This window comes from Falco naumanni, chromosome 4 (genome assembly GCF_017639655.2).
Source record: "Falco naumanni isolate bFalNau1 chromosome 4, bFalNau1.pat, whole genome shotgun sequence".
Lineage (NCBI taxonomy): Eukaryota > Metazoa > Chordata > Aves > Falconiformes > Falconidae > Falco > Falco naumanni.
The window spans coordinates 43,011,739-43,025,085 of NC_054057.1; the positions used below are offsets into that span (position 1 = coordinate 43,011,739).

At 43.2% G+C, this 13,347-nt stretch overlaps 1 protein-coding gene across 1 annotated transcript; it reads left to right on the plus strand.

Moving 5' to 3' along the window:
- Window positions 1–2,867: 2,867 nt before the first annotated feature.
- Window positions 2,868–12,135, plus strand: MSRB2 (methionine sulfoxide reductase B2). The gene is given in 6 exon segments (XM_040589237.1): window positions 2,868–3,036; window positions 5,067–5,117; window positions 5,120–5,187; window positions 6,168–6,244; window positions 10,197–10,341; window positions 12,028–12,135. Coding segments are annotated over 6 exon segments (618 nt in total).
- Window positions 12,136–13,347: the final 1,212 nt, after the last annotated feature.

Sequence of the window (13,347 nt, forward strand, 5' to 3'; positions counted from 1 at the left end):
TTACTACTGTCTATGTGGCTCAAGCAACTTGGGTAGACGATATAAGGGGCGCATGGGGCAGTCCAGGGAAGTAGCCTGGAGTTGTGGCTTCCCAATAGCTGCCCCTGCAGATGCACTCACTCCATCCCAGAGCGTGTGTCTGCTTTTCAAAGTGGATGGAATTTAGCTGAACAGGTGGCCTGACTGCAGAGTAGATTTTTCTTTCAAGGAGTGATTGCAAAATATCCATTTTGCTTTGAGTTCATGTCTTCACTCATTTTGCAAGAAATTTCTCAAAGCATGTAGAATCCTAGAATAATTTCTGCTGGACAGGACCTGTGGAGGACATTTGGTCTAATCCAACTCAAAGCATTTGTCTCAGTGGACCAAACCTGCAAGTCCCTTCCAACTGGAACTATTCTATTCTATTCTATTTCTATTCTATTCTACTCAAATTCCATCCTTAGACTCCAGCAGAAGGCTCCTGCTTAAGCTAGTCCACAAATACAACCTATTTTTTTCTAAAAACAGAGGTCAAAATAATTAGGTACCCTATAGCTTATCCTATAGCAAAGAGAGATATTAAACTGTAAAGCAAATAAGGCAAGAAGTTGTGTGTTCATTATTTCTGATTATGTCTTTGACCTGAATCACATCAGGCCACTCCATGAATGAAACTCAGCAGAATCTGTGGGTCAACTTCAGGGAGGTTCAGATCTGCGTTCAGTCGTTCTGTGCCTCTGGAAACCAGCAATACCCTTTTCCAAGATGCTCTGGCACTTCTGATACTAATAATTTTTGCTGAAATCCCTTTCATCATTGGAATTCAGCACTAGAGCATTACTGCATATCTTTGGATAGCATTTCCGTGTGGAAACAGTATCTCCATACACCAGCAGCTCAGAGTTTCATCACATCTGAGTGACTAGAAACTAGCTGTGGAGCTGTGTCAAGTCTGTTAGAGGAGAGGGAAGACTGTGCTGAGGAAGGATGTGGAGTTCCTGCAATCAACTCCTACAAAAGCAGTGAAGATTTCTGTGGGGAAAATGAAGCCCACCACAGATACAACCTACCCACCAAAGTGCTCATGTTGGTCCCCTTTTTTTTTGTTCTCCAGGGACCTGGGCACACAGTACCACTACATATGACAGGTCCAAGCCAAATTCTTGTACGCTGAGCTCCCATATGTTTCAACAGGAACAACCCATAGGAGGGGACATACATTAGGTATGACAAAATGAGCAGAGGAATGCTGATGGCATACAGATGCATATAAAATAAAAATAGCGCTATTTCTCTTTTCTTCCATATGTAGCAATGGCAAGGGGCTTTGCTAACAAAAGCTGCTTAAGCAGAGGTTTGAATTTGAACAGGGCTCATTTGATTTCTGCTTCCTGGCTGACTGCTCAGTATCTGCCAGCGTAGGCATTATGTGATGCTCTGCTTGTCCCCAAAGCTGTCAGTCAAGACAGAGCCTGGGCTGGGAAATGGTTAGAGCCCAAATAAATATTAGCAGGATAGTCTGGACCGTGACTGCTTCCCTCCTACTCTCGCCTTCACCCGCCTACACACATGCTGCTGCTGCCACCTCGGCGCAAAGTAACACTACGGGAGGAGCTGAGGAGCTTCTCCCCCATCTACACACATCTAATAAGACATTGCGCTTTTGATGATTGACCCTTCCCTGGATGCAGCTTGTGCATGCGCTGGAGTCAGGTGACATTTTTAACAATAAACCCACTGAATTACAATTCAGGAAGAATTTTCTTGGAAATTTACATAGTGTAGCTAGGGGAGACTTTTAACTGCTTCCCTTTGTGCATAAGGGAGAAAAAAAGGAGGAAAATTAAGTAACAGCCTAATTGGCTTTTATAACAGTCTATGGGGAGAAATGCAGGCCAGTTCTCTGCCTAGCTACGAAGCTTGGTATGTGCTGTAACCATGGGAGGCAATATTACAGGCACGACAGGACAATGATTTGGTTTTTCAGCACTGAAGAGCTGAAAAATGAAATACCTCCAGCTGGGGTGGTTGTTTTCCGCTTGAGGAAGACCTGTCACGCCGGTTTGGAGGATTGCAGGACAGGGTTCTGTTGGAGGGAAAAATGGAGGTGGAGATCTCCTCAAGTGGAGATCGTGACCGTTGGGATGAATGGGATCTGCCTCTTCCACCACAGCACTCATTTTAATCAAGGAGCAGCTTGCAATAAACCGGATAACAGAGAGGATGACAAGGCTAGGGCTGATGAGCCTAACGCCTTCTGCTCCTTCTGCTCCCCTGGGTGCATGTCCCAGGCACCTTCTCCCCTTCTCCAGAGCCAGAGGAAGGTGCCACAGCAATGGGCATGTGTTGGTTCAGTTCCCGCTGCCTTGAAACTGCTGCATTTTGGGATAGCATCAGTAACAGGGAGCTGCAAGGAAGACATCGACAGTTCATATTTTATTAAGTTTTGTCTTTAAAAAAAGCCGCAGTTAAATCAATGTCAATTACATTAAAACATGCAAGCTTCAGGACTAATCACTTCCTCTCACCCTCCTTCATTTCCCAGATACTTCAGGGAGAACTCCATTGATTACCTGTCCTCAGTAGCAAGCGCTGCCTGAGATCAAGGCCAGGAACAGGAGGGAAATGCCTCTCTTCCACGGTTGAGCCAGAGACAGCGGCAGTGAGCCCCAAGAGTGACACCATCGTCTGCCACCACTTTGCAGACCTAAACCATTTGCCAGAACTGGGGGAGTGTCAAATCAGGTCTCTCCTCTCCAAAGGCTCATTAATATGTTCCAATTCCCTCCTAAACTGTGACTAAATGATTGATATAAAATGCCATAGGGGTAAGCTAGAAGGGGTTTGGAAAGATCTTTGATCTTCACTTCCCAAAATGGCTGAACATGGGGAAATCTTGTCCTTCTGCCCACAGCACAGACATTGCCCTCTGCCAGCACCGAGAGCCCCCACAAAGCCCTCTCCTCCCTGTCCAGCAGCACTGCTCTCCTACCATCCTGAATCATCGTCGTCCTGAGGACTCACAGGCATCGTATCTCCAGGATTTTTATCAAGGTACTCTGGCTTCACTCCACCGTGTCTTATTATATAGGACAAAGCCATTAATCAGCTGTGTGCCCCCCCCTCCCCTGCTGCCGCAGACAGCAAAGGCAATCATCTATGAGCCTTGCTGCTATCTGTCTTTCGGTGCACAGCTTCGTGAATCTGAGCAGAGGATTTGATTACAGCCATGGTACCAATCATACCTTGTGCTGGATGTCCTCAGCTGCCATTGAACTCACCCTTAGACGCGAGGATGGTTCAATAAGGGTGTGTATATACAGGACTGATCACACAACACTGTTTTTTAGCATTGATTTTAAAATTAAGCAAGAAGAAGTAGACTAAACAGAATCATTTTGCGTTAAACACCATTATTAGTTTTGTTGTCTGATGCACTCAAAACAGTTCATTCCACATTGTTGCATAAAGATGAACTAACTAATTCCAAATCAGAAATGGAGCTACTAGGAAACAAGCAGACAACAGCATTAAGGCTTAACCTGGCAAAGTAACTTGTGTTTAGGTCTACCTTTTAAGGGCAGGAGGCCAAACTTAAAACACGTGTCCTATTACAGGTATATTTGTAGGCCAAGCCAAAGCAGCTGTGACTGCAAATCACACCATGTAAACAGGCAGCCACTTAGCTAGCAGGTTGCCTTTGCAATTACTCAATCAATACAACTAAGAGCAATGCCTACAGCATGCATTTAGAAGAGCAAGAGCGCTTTTGCATGCAGATCGTTCTCCTTAAAAACAGCCTGTAAAGGCTGCAGGCAAATGCCTCGACAGGATCTTGTCATATTTACAGCTGCAGCCACCGTTCAGTTTTTAAGCCGATCCCTCTTTGCTTCTCGGTAAGAAGTGATTGAAACCTTTCCTGCTAATGCTGCATCTCTGTGTTAATCAGGTGCTTTGCTAAAGTGCAATTATTTAGGCTGAATGCATACGTTGGATGTGCAACCTGGTGGGGTGGGACTGGGGGAGATGCTGGCTGCGGCCCGTTGGCCACCCCACCGATACGGCAGTTTGTCTGCTCCAGAGGATGCTCAGGAGCTGCCTCCTCCTCTGCTCCCCACCGTGGAGCAGCCATGGCTGCACCCACGCTGCCCACAGCAGCACATGTATCCCCCCGGAGAGGGGGGCAGGGGGAGGGCAGGAGGGCACCCCCATCCCCAGTGTCCTCTAGCCAGTTGGAAAGAGCTATGTCAGCCCGCTGTAGGTATTGCTCTTGAACTAGCAGGCTAAACTATAGGTTTTGGGGTTAAACTGTAATTTTCAAATTCCTTTTTTTTTTTCCTTTTCCCCAATATCACCGCTGCATTGCAAGAGATGAATCCATTCCCCACCTCAGACTTTTTGGTTAGGAAGGAATTAAACTATTTTACTCATTTTTTTTTCAGCCGATCTATTAATTAATATTAATATATACCACCATAAATGTTCTGCATGGTGCGTACTGACCCGTAAGAAGCGCTGCTGGAGCTTTGCACCATGACAGGTGACTTCTGCTCTCTTGTATGTCCCTCAATGAACTACGGCCTCAGTTCTCTTGGGCTGTTGGTGTTGCTTTCTCTCAGTAACCCTGCTTAGCACCGCGCTTCCCTGAAGCCCTGTGGAAGTCACTAGTCTTTAATAGCCCACAAATGAGCATTACTTCTGGTTTCTGAAAGTTTCCAAGAGGCAACCTGCCAAACCTTTCAGTGATACCCAGGGACGAGGCAGGAGCACCAGCAGTTGTTCCAAGCCAGAACAGAGGGCTGTGCTGGGAGATTGGATGGTACCTTGGGTTGTAGGTGCCTGTTTCCACTCAGAGCCTTCCCAAGCGGTGTGCTGGAGCTGTTCTCCGTATGTAGCAGGCGGAATGGAAAGCAGATGCAAAGTCCTGCACTTGCCCCTGCTCTTATGTCCCTGAACACTCCTCCTGTGCTCTGTCCATACCCATAGAAACTTCAGGAGCATTGAGGTCATAATGGAAATCATCAACAGAGTCTAAGTTAAAATGGTGTTTAAAATAACACAAATTGTTTTTCTATACCTAACAGAAGACAGGAGCTCTCTGACTAAACAAGCTGAAGCAACTGTTGCTATAAACTGGGAAAAAAACTTACTCCAGAGCCATTTTATGTTACAAGAGAAAAAGAAACTGAACTGCTAAGCAAAAGTGCTAATGCTGCCCAAGACTAAGCTACCTGCTCTGCCTGCTGGGCGGAGGAAAACCTGCTCTGGGGAGCTGTCAGCACGCAGTTGCTTCAAAGGCTTTCCCCTGCCTTCTTGTGGATGAAAGTTAGACTCAACACACTGAACTGCATGGATTGTGTTCTGACCCAGACTTATTTGCATATGAAAAAACTTTCTGCATTCTTTTTTATTATTTTTTTTATTATTTCCCCTGGAATACTTTACTGCCAGCTCAGCCTTCTGTGTGGCAGTAGTGGAAGCCCCTATCCAGAGAAGAAGATCATTTTTTTGTCCTGTAGTCTCCTTTTTTTGACCGTATGTAGATTATCCATGGAAATCTCATACACAGCACTCCATTCAGGAGCTGGATTGTCCCCTTTTGTGCCAGATCATCCACCCACCTTGTCCCTGCACTTTGCTTCCTTCTGTGATGGAGGCCACATAGCGTTGTGGGTGGAATGCCAGCATCCTTAGCCCAGAGCCAGGGCTTTGGCACGCACGGAGCATGTACTATGGGATTAAGTGATGGGAACTGTGCCCAAATCCTTATATGTAAAATAAGAATCCCAATTCCAGACCATGCAGGGAGGAGGAGAGTCTCTCTGTAGAGCCACTTTGAAGTTGTGGCACTCCATAGCGGAGCCCCAGTCTTTGGGATCCTCCACATTTCACAAGTGCCTTGGAGGTCACGACTCCAGCCCTGGTACCTGGATGATTTATGCATCTGCCTGGTCTCAAAGTTTCTGGGGGCAGTGGGTAGTCTTCACTATTAATCCAAAAGCATCCTCCCCTTCATTTCTTTAGGCTGCTAATGTTTGTTCTTCAAAGCCCCCCTGTGAAGCCTTCTTTTTATGGTTTTTCTCCTGGTTTGAATCTGATTCCTACATGCTTGTTCCAGATGGTGAGCTTTTAAAGACCTGCATTATTAACTTCTCTTTTTTTTTTTCCCCTTCCTTTTTTAAAAGCCATTTAGTGGGATCTATCTGAATAACACAGAATCAGGAATATACTGCTGCGTGTGCTTCAGTGCCCCACTGTTTAGGTAACATCCTTTAGATTTCACAGCATCCTTAAAAGGTCCTAACTGTGGCAGCAGGAGGGGCAGCGTCTCTTCGTGAGAGGAATGGAAAGGGAAGGTCAGAAGAACAATCCTTTGGTGCTAGAGTGCTATGTATAAGATTCCCAGGACACCTGTGGTGATACAGGTTCGTGGTTTGCCCTTTTCTTGAGCATATGAGGGTCTCCAGTGGCCAGCAAACAGTAGTTGCTATGTTAAGGTCTGCCTCTTTTTCCTGCCACACACACTGTCATTTTTGGTTGACAATAATTAAGAGGTCCCTAAGCCACAAGCTGCCACAGAATACATGTATTTGTGCATGAGCATCGCCGTATGTTTGCTCTGCTCTTGCACTCTTCCATAGTCACCTTCTGCCACGCATGCTCCTGGGCTGGAGAGACCTTTGGTCTGCCTTAGTCTAGCGGCTGGTATGTTCTCAGTGCTGGGTCCCTCCTACTGGAGCCAAGAGCTCCTCTTCACCCCCACCCCCTTCTCGTTCCCTAAATTAAATTCCACGATTTTTGTCTTTTTTGTTACATCTACTTTTTAAAACCTGGCTGCAAATGACTGTGCTATTAACCTCTGTGCTTTTTACAATACTATATATTTTGCAACTTCATTAAAGTCTAAGTAAAAGGAAACAGAGTGCCTCAGAGTAGGATGTGCAGAGGGTGTTCTGTTCTCTGTAACTGAACCAGAAAAGACAGTTCCTCATATTTTTGATCTAGAAAACAGCCTTTATTTATTCCCAACTGAGAGTTCAATGGAATACAGCTAACATGCCCATTTTTATGAAGACTTTAAAGGATGCATCACAGATCAGAACTTCAACGTGGGAAGCTGAGAAACAAGAGAGCTGGATAGTAAGAAGGGGCGGGGAAGTGTAACGGCTGTTAAAAATAAACCTAAACTAAGCAATTAAATGGTAAAATTGGAGGCTGATAATTGTGAACAGTTTTCCTTTGGCCAAGTATAGAAAACTATTGTTAGGGAAATGAACGTTGGCGTTAATGCATCTTTTTCTGTAGAGGTTTGCTAATAAAGACATTTAAATAAATTTATTTCAGAAGCTAATGTAGCATTGCAGAATGATCCGAAGACAAATACAAAACCTAAAAATACGTCTGGAAAATTCAGATAAATCAGAGAATTTTTAAATTGCTAAGCTATGGGAGAGTTCCTTAAAATGTTCCTTTACTTCAGGCATCCTTTATATCAGACAATAGATATTGACAGGCCAACATGAAGAGAGATGAGCACTGGAGGCAATTGCTTCTGCTGCTAAACTAATAACAAAACAACAATATAACCAGTCATGCTGGTTTTTGCAGTAGCCAGCTCTCAGACAATATAGGTACTTTTGTTTAAAGCATAAAATAATGCTCGGTCTTACAGACTAACACAGGGAAATACAGAAAAAAAACCTTTTAAGAAAATTGAAAATGATTCAGTGTTCAAAATGGCCTGAAAATATATTTTTCATGAATGCATTGCATTGTGGAGGACACTAACAATGAGAGGAAAAAATGGTATTTGGTAAGAAACTTCATTCATCATGTTTATTTCCTAGTGCATTAAAAATGTCCTTTCTTTCTCAAATGCATTAGATTATTAGCTACAGGTAAACATGAAGCATTTCCTCCTTTCTTTCAAAGTATATGTGTTTGTATACATTTATACCAGAATTTATTACCTTCTGCTACCAAATATTAATTTGAAAGAGATGGAAATATGTGGAACAAACCCCTAACCTTTATAGATAGCAAATTGTGGTGCTTTAATGAAATCTCAAACCTTCAGCGAACCATAAACCTACAGCTGAGATTCATACAGCAAAAAGCACTTTTTAGAATTATCTGGATTACATCCAGGACGACTGAAATAGGGATCAAAGTAAATGACATGTGCTGGAGGAATGGTGTGTCGAAGGCTAATCTAACGCATATGTTTAGGGAAAGTCCATTTATCCATAAGTTAAGTGGTGAAATACTTCAAAGGACTAATATGATCTTGAACAGCAATATTTTTGGGTACTAAAATGTTTCTATTAGGGAATCCAAGTGATATTACTGTTAGTAAAACCACACAGAGACCATTTCTGTTGAGAGTTAGTTTAACAGCTCAAAAGATTAATCCTTTAGCAGTGGAAAACATCTACAATAAACTTAAGTATTTTGAGCAGCATGTACAGGATGGAGTCAGTCAGGGTCAGATGCAAAACCCACACAGCATTAAAGACCTTCCTTTACAGGGTTTCAGAGAGGATCCTCATATCTATGTAGGAATAAGCAGAAGGATCCCTGTGTCAAAAAAAAATGAAGAGTTCTGACTGAGAAGTTTTTAAAATAAAAAAGAAAGAGCACGAGTATGTCAGGGAAACTCAGAAGTCATGCATGGACATGTACAGACACGAACATTTGTGTTCCCCAAGGTTATTCTTCGGGATTCTGTGGCTGGTAGGCACAGCGTTCGCGTGGTTTTGTAACAGGGAAGGCAGGGAGCCCTCTTTGACTGGAAGTAAATAGGCCTGGAGCCCTAAATACCTGCTTGTACAAACGCTGAGTCTGCAAACTGCATTTGCTTTGGTGCAGCCTGCTTCTGTGCTGTGTCCTATTTCTCCCCAGTTTTACAGAGGGGAGGAGGTAGGAGAGCATTTCTCATGGATCTTTGTGGACTGATCTAAAGGACTGAACAACAGCCCACCCAGAAATGAGCCTTTGGTCATTCTGTGTTTACAAATTCTCTCATTTCCACGGTTGCCTTGCTCAAGCCCTGTACAGTTAATTATAACATGTATGCTGAAGCATGCACTGTTCTTTGGGTTGGATTTTTTTAAGCCTTTTGCCCGGCTCGTTTGCCTTGCCTTTCTAAAAGGCACTGCAAGTAAGATTTTCAGACTTTTCTTAGCTGTATTAACATCCCACCAAAATATACATGATATATATTAAATATTTTGCTTTAAATTATGTATGGACTAATCTTGATCACAGAAAGGCTGCTGCTGGTGTTGCTGTCTCCATCAACCACTAGATGCCAGTAAGAGCATTGGGTTTGTGAAAATGGGATGAAACGTGGGAAATCGGGAGGAAATGGTTGCGGCGGGTCTCCAGACCACTTATCCTAGTAGAGCGTGAGTCCGTCTTCATTTCTCACTCTAACTCACACTAAGTCAGAAAAGTACCCATATCTATCAAAGCTTGCACAACTTTAAGTAGGAGGGATTACCTCATTTCTGTATGCTAAATCCCAAAATTTTTTCTAATCTTATTTTCAAATATGCTCTAGGGTTTAACATGCTGCTAAACAGAACTGGTAACCGTGGATGTTAACAGGAGGCACCCACAAGTTGACATTCTGTCGTACTGTTTCTGATGTCTGCAATTATCTATTGGGAAAAAATAGATCTTTGTGCTGCGAGGATTTGTCATTGGTTGATTGATGGTTTGAGCAAGGCTCTATTTGATTTTCCAAACCGGTTTAATGGCTGACTGCAAGCTGAAGCCATCATCAGGCATAAGCCTGGTCCAGTGAGCCAAGCCAGCCATTTTCCATACTTCATTTCTTCTTGTAAACTTTGCTGTCTGAGGCTGTGCTGCATTGGGCCAGGTTTCAAACTGCAACTTAGCAGGGGTAATTCAGCTAAACAATGTGCTCGGTTGTTTGAAAACCCCTTTTTCAAGCTTTAAAAAATGCCAACCTGTCAGTGAAATAGAAACGGTGAGGCAAATGCTTCTGTTGTGGGCTGATCAAGAATTTCCTTCGGAGAAGAGCTTCCAGCACAGTTTGATGCCAGTGAGAAAACTTCTACTGTGCCAGATACTATTAATAGTAGTACAAGACAGGGATGGGGGGGAAACGCTGATGTTCTTAATAAAACCAGGCTTTTTTTGTAACATCTCTGTTGTTAATTAGCAAGAAGATCTGTTTTCCACTATAGCTCAGAAAAGTATAATTCTGGGACTGGATGGTCATCATTTTAAGAGGCTCACGGTACTTGTGACAGAGATGAAAGCAACACCAATACCATGAGCTGACCAGATAACTCATTGGGATCAACTAGAACTGAAGTAGTCTGCAAACAGGTACGTTTATTTTGGAGGTGATACCCAAAGACCCAAATCCTAACAAGTAAGTTTTCTCTGTGCCCATGAATGAACCTACCTAAATGCAGCAGTGAGAATTAGGGTGTCACTGGAACCATTCTGTCTCACCCAGCTTGGACCACATGAGTAGAGTCTGAAGTATCACAGAGGCAGTCCCTTTGGGGTGAAGAAAATTATGTGACATGGGAGGATAGTTGTGTAAGTATAGGCAAGGGCTGGACTTCAGACAGAAAATTTATTCAGAGGACCTCAGGTGAACTGCAGGATGTGATAACTGACAGTAGAAGGGATTGAGATTCAGTCCACGCATTTGCCCCATCACAGGGGCAGTTCTTCCTCATTCAGTCCTGCAAAATGTGCTGAAGCTGTTCTTAAAATATGCAGTGGTGGAGGCACCACAGTCTTGCTGCCTAATGACCTGTAACCTTCGTGCCTTCCTGCTGTCGGTTAGACACTGGGGAAAGCAATGTTTGCTTTGCAGCCATTGAAGCTCATTAGTATTTGACCTGCATGGCGGTGGTTGTGCCCCACACGTTCACAGCTGTCTTCTGCAGGTTCTCTTCCTTCACAGAAGCCACCCTTCTGTTTTGGTTAGCTATTTTGACTCCCTCAGTCATCTCTTTTCTAGATTAAAAAAGGCCAGTTCCTTCAGCTGTTTCTTTTTGTGTCATGTTTTTTGTGCACTGATTGTCTTGTTGCTCTATTTTACACTCCTTCCAATTGATCCTTTTCCTTCTTGAAGTACAGTGCAAAGCTGGACATAGTGCTGCAGCTGGGCCTAGCATCAGAGACTAGAGGCTTTTTAGATGCATTATAGATACTGTTCCCGTCCTTACATCTTTACCTTTCCACAGCCTATGACCTGTATTTGTTTGGGGACCTGCTGTAATATCCAAGTCCTTTTCTAAAGAACTGCCACCCCTAACCATTTCTTCCCTACCCTAAATCTGTGCTGTTTATTACTTCTATTAAGGTATAAAAGTATGCAACTGAGTTTAATGAATTGTGTCTTAAGCTTTTTTTGTGGGTGTCTGTTTCTCCAGACTCTTAAGATTGCTAATACTGTCCTTCAGTGTGCTTGCAGCCACTTCTAGCAGAACTAGGTATTATCTGCAAACACAACAAGCGTTCACTACAGTCCATTATCATGGCAGGGTTCATGTTTGCAGTGATATCCAGCAATCACCTTTCAAAACCCCAGCTAAAGACAACCTTCCAATTTTGTAATGAACCACTGATAGCTATTGAGTCTAATTTTTTCCCCCCCCATCAGCAATTTTGGGGGGGGTGGGGGGGTGGGGGGGGAAATCCTCAGCTGACCTGTGAGAAAGGCCTACAGTGACCGTCTCAATTAACTTGAAATTTTCATTATATATTGAGATGTCTAGACCCTCCCATTTATTTCCTGTACCTTCTAGCATTAGTACCTTTTGACTTTGTCTTCTGTAATCTCCTTATTTGGGGGCAGATATTCACCCAGAGGTGGTTATTCCAGGATGTATTTCTAGTTTCTCCCCAGGAGTCCCTGTGTCACACCACCACCACCACGCAACTCAACAGTGAATTCATCATACAAGTTTCTCAATTCAGGATAACACAGTAGGTACCAGCATAATCTTGGTCCATAATTGCAACGGTAGTAATGGCACATAATTTCTGTTGCAGTGTGATGCCCATCTAGGCCATGTGTTTGATGATGGTCCCGCACCTTCTGGGCAGAGGTTCCGTATCAACAGTGTTTCATTAATCTTCAGACCAGGCTCTGGCCAGTGAGAAATGGATCACTGGCTTACAGAACATCCTTTCACTGCTCTTACAACAGGCTTGCAAAAAACTCTCACACTTTTGCTACAGAACTCAAATGTTAGTACTCATGCCATTGCAGCTTTGCTTTCCAGCTATTATGAGTGTTGATAAAATACATATTTTTGTGGTAACTCTTTGGCAGTCAGCCTTTTCATGGTCAGTGTGATATAAGTGTTCATCTATTGGGTTTTTAATTTTAAAAAATACAATAAATCTATGCAATATTTCACATTCATAACTATCGTCATTAGCTGTACTGAGGCTGCTGAAATGAAGTGCTCTCCTGAATGTGACTTTGCTTATGGCTCTCCTGAATGTGACTTTGCTTATGCTGAACAGTAGTTGTGGCACCCAGGAATACAGATGTACATGACTGATCATGCCAGAGCTTTCACTTCTGTAAAATCATCATATCCTTCTAAAGGGAAGCAAAAATAATATGAATCTCCAAATAAGGGGGGGGGGGGGGGGGAGGGGGAGGGGCATCCCCTGATGTGAGAGACCTTTAGCCAAGACAAGTGACTTTTCTGTGAATCCATAAAAGCAAAGTCCTGAAGGAGGGCCTATTTAAAACTATTCCAAGCAAGAGAACCAGTGGAAATATGAAGTCTTTCTTTTAAATCTGTTACTTTGGTTCTGTGTCCAATAGCAGAGATGAAGTAGGATTTACTCTACAAACTTCCTCTGAAAGAAATAGTACGATAATATTGTTACAATCTGTGTAATGTCTCCAGAATTCTCTTATCACTTGTGTATTTCAGAATCTGGAAATAAAAATGAATGTGAAATTTACTGTATTGGGGGGGTGGGAGGTGCGGAATCAGCATCAAAAAACATGTTCAGTAAAGTCACACTTTCACTGAAAACAGGCTTGGTCTGTTCTTCCTTGTACAAGTTTGTAAGTAGTTCTGTATTTTCCCAAGCATTGTCACCATCGCTTGCTGTAGCAGGAAAATAAATTGTATATTTGCTAAATTGAGCTTTCCTGCTTTCAGATTTTTTTCCAAAGAAAGTAATCTCCGAGTCAGAACATCAGCTTCACTAAACTGGCTGGGTTTAAATGCTTCCCTGCTGAGAGTTACTAGGCAACATCTCATTTGGCTTTACCTATAACAGGCTGTTTCCATTCTCCCCACTTTGGTTGCCTCAGTAATAAAAAGGATGTGTTCGTTTACTAGT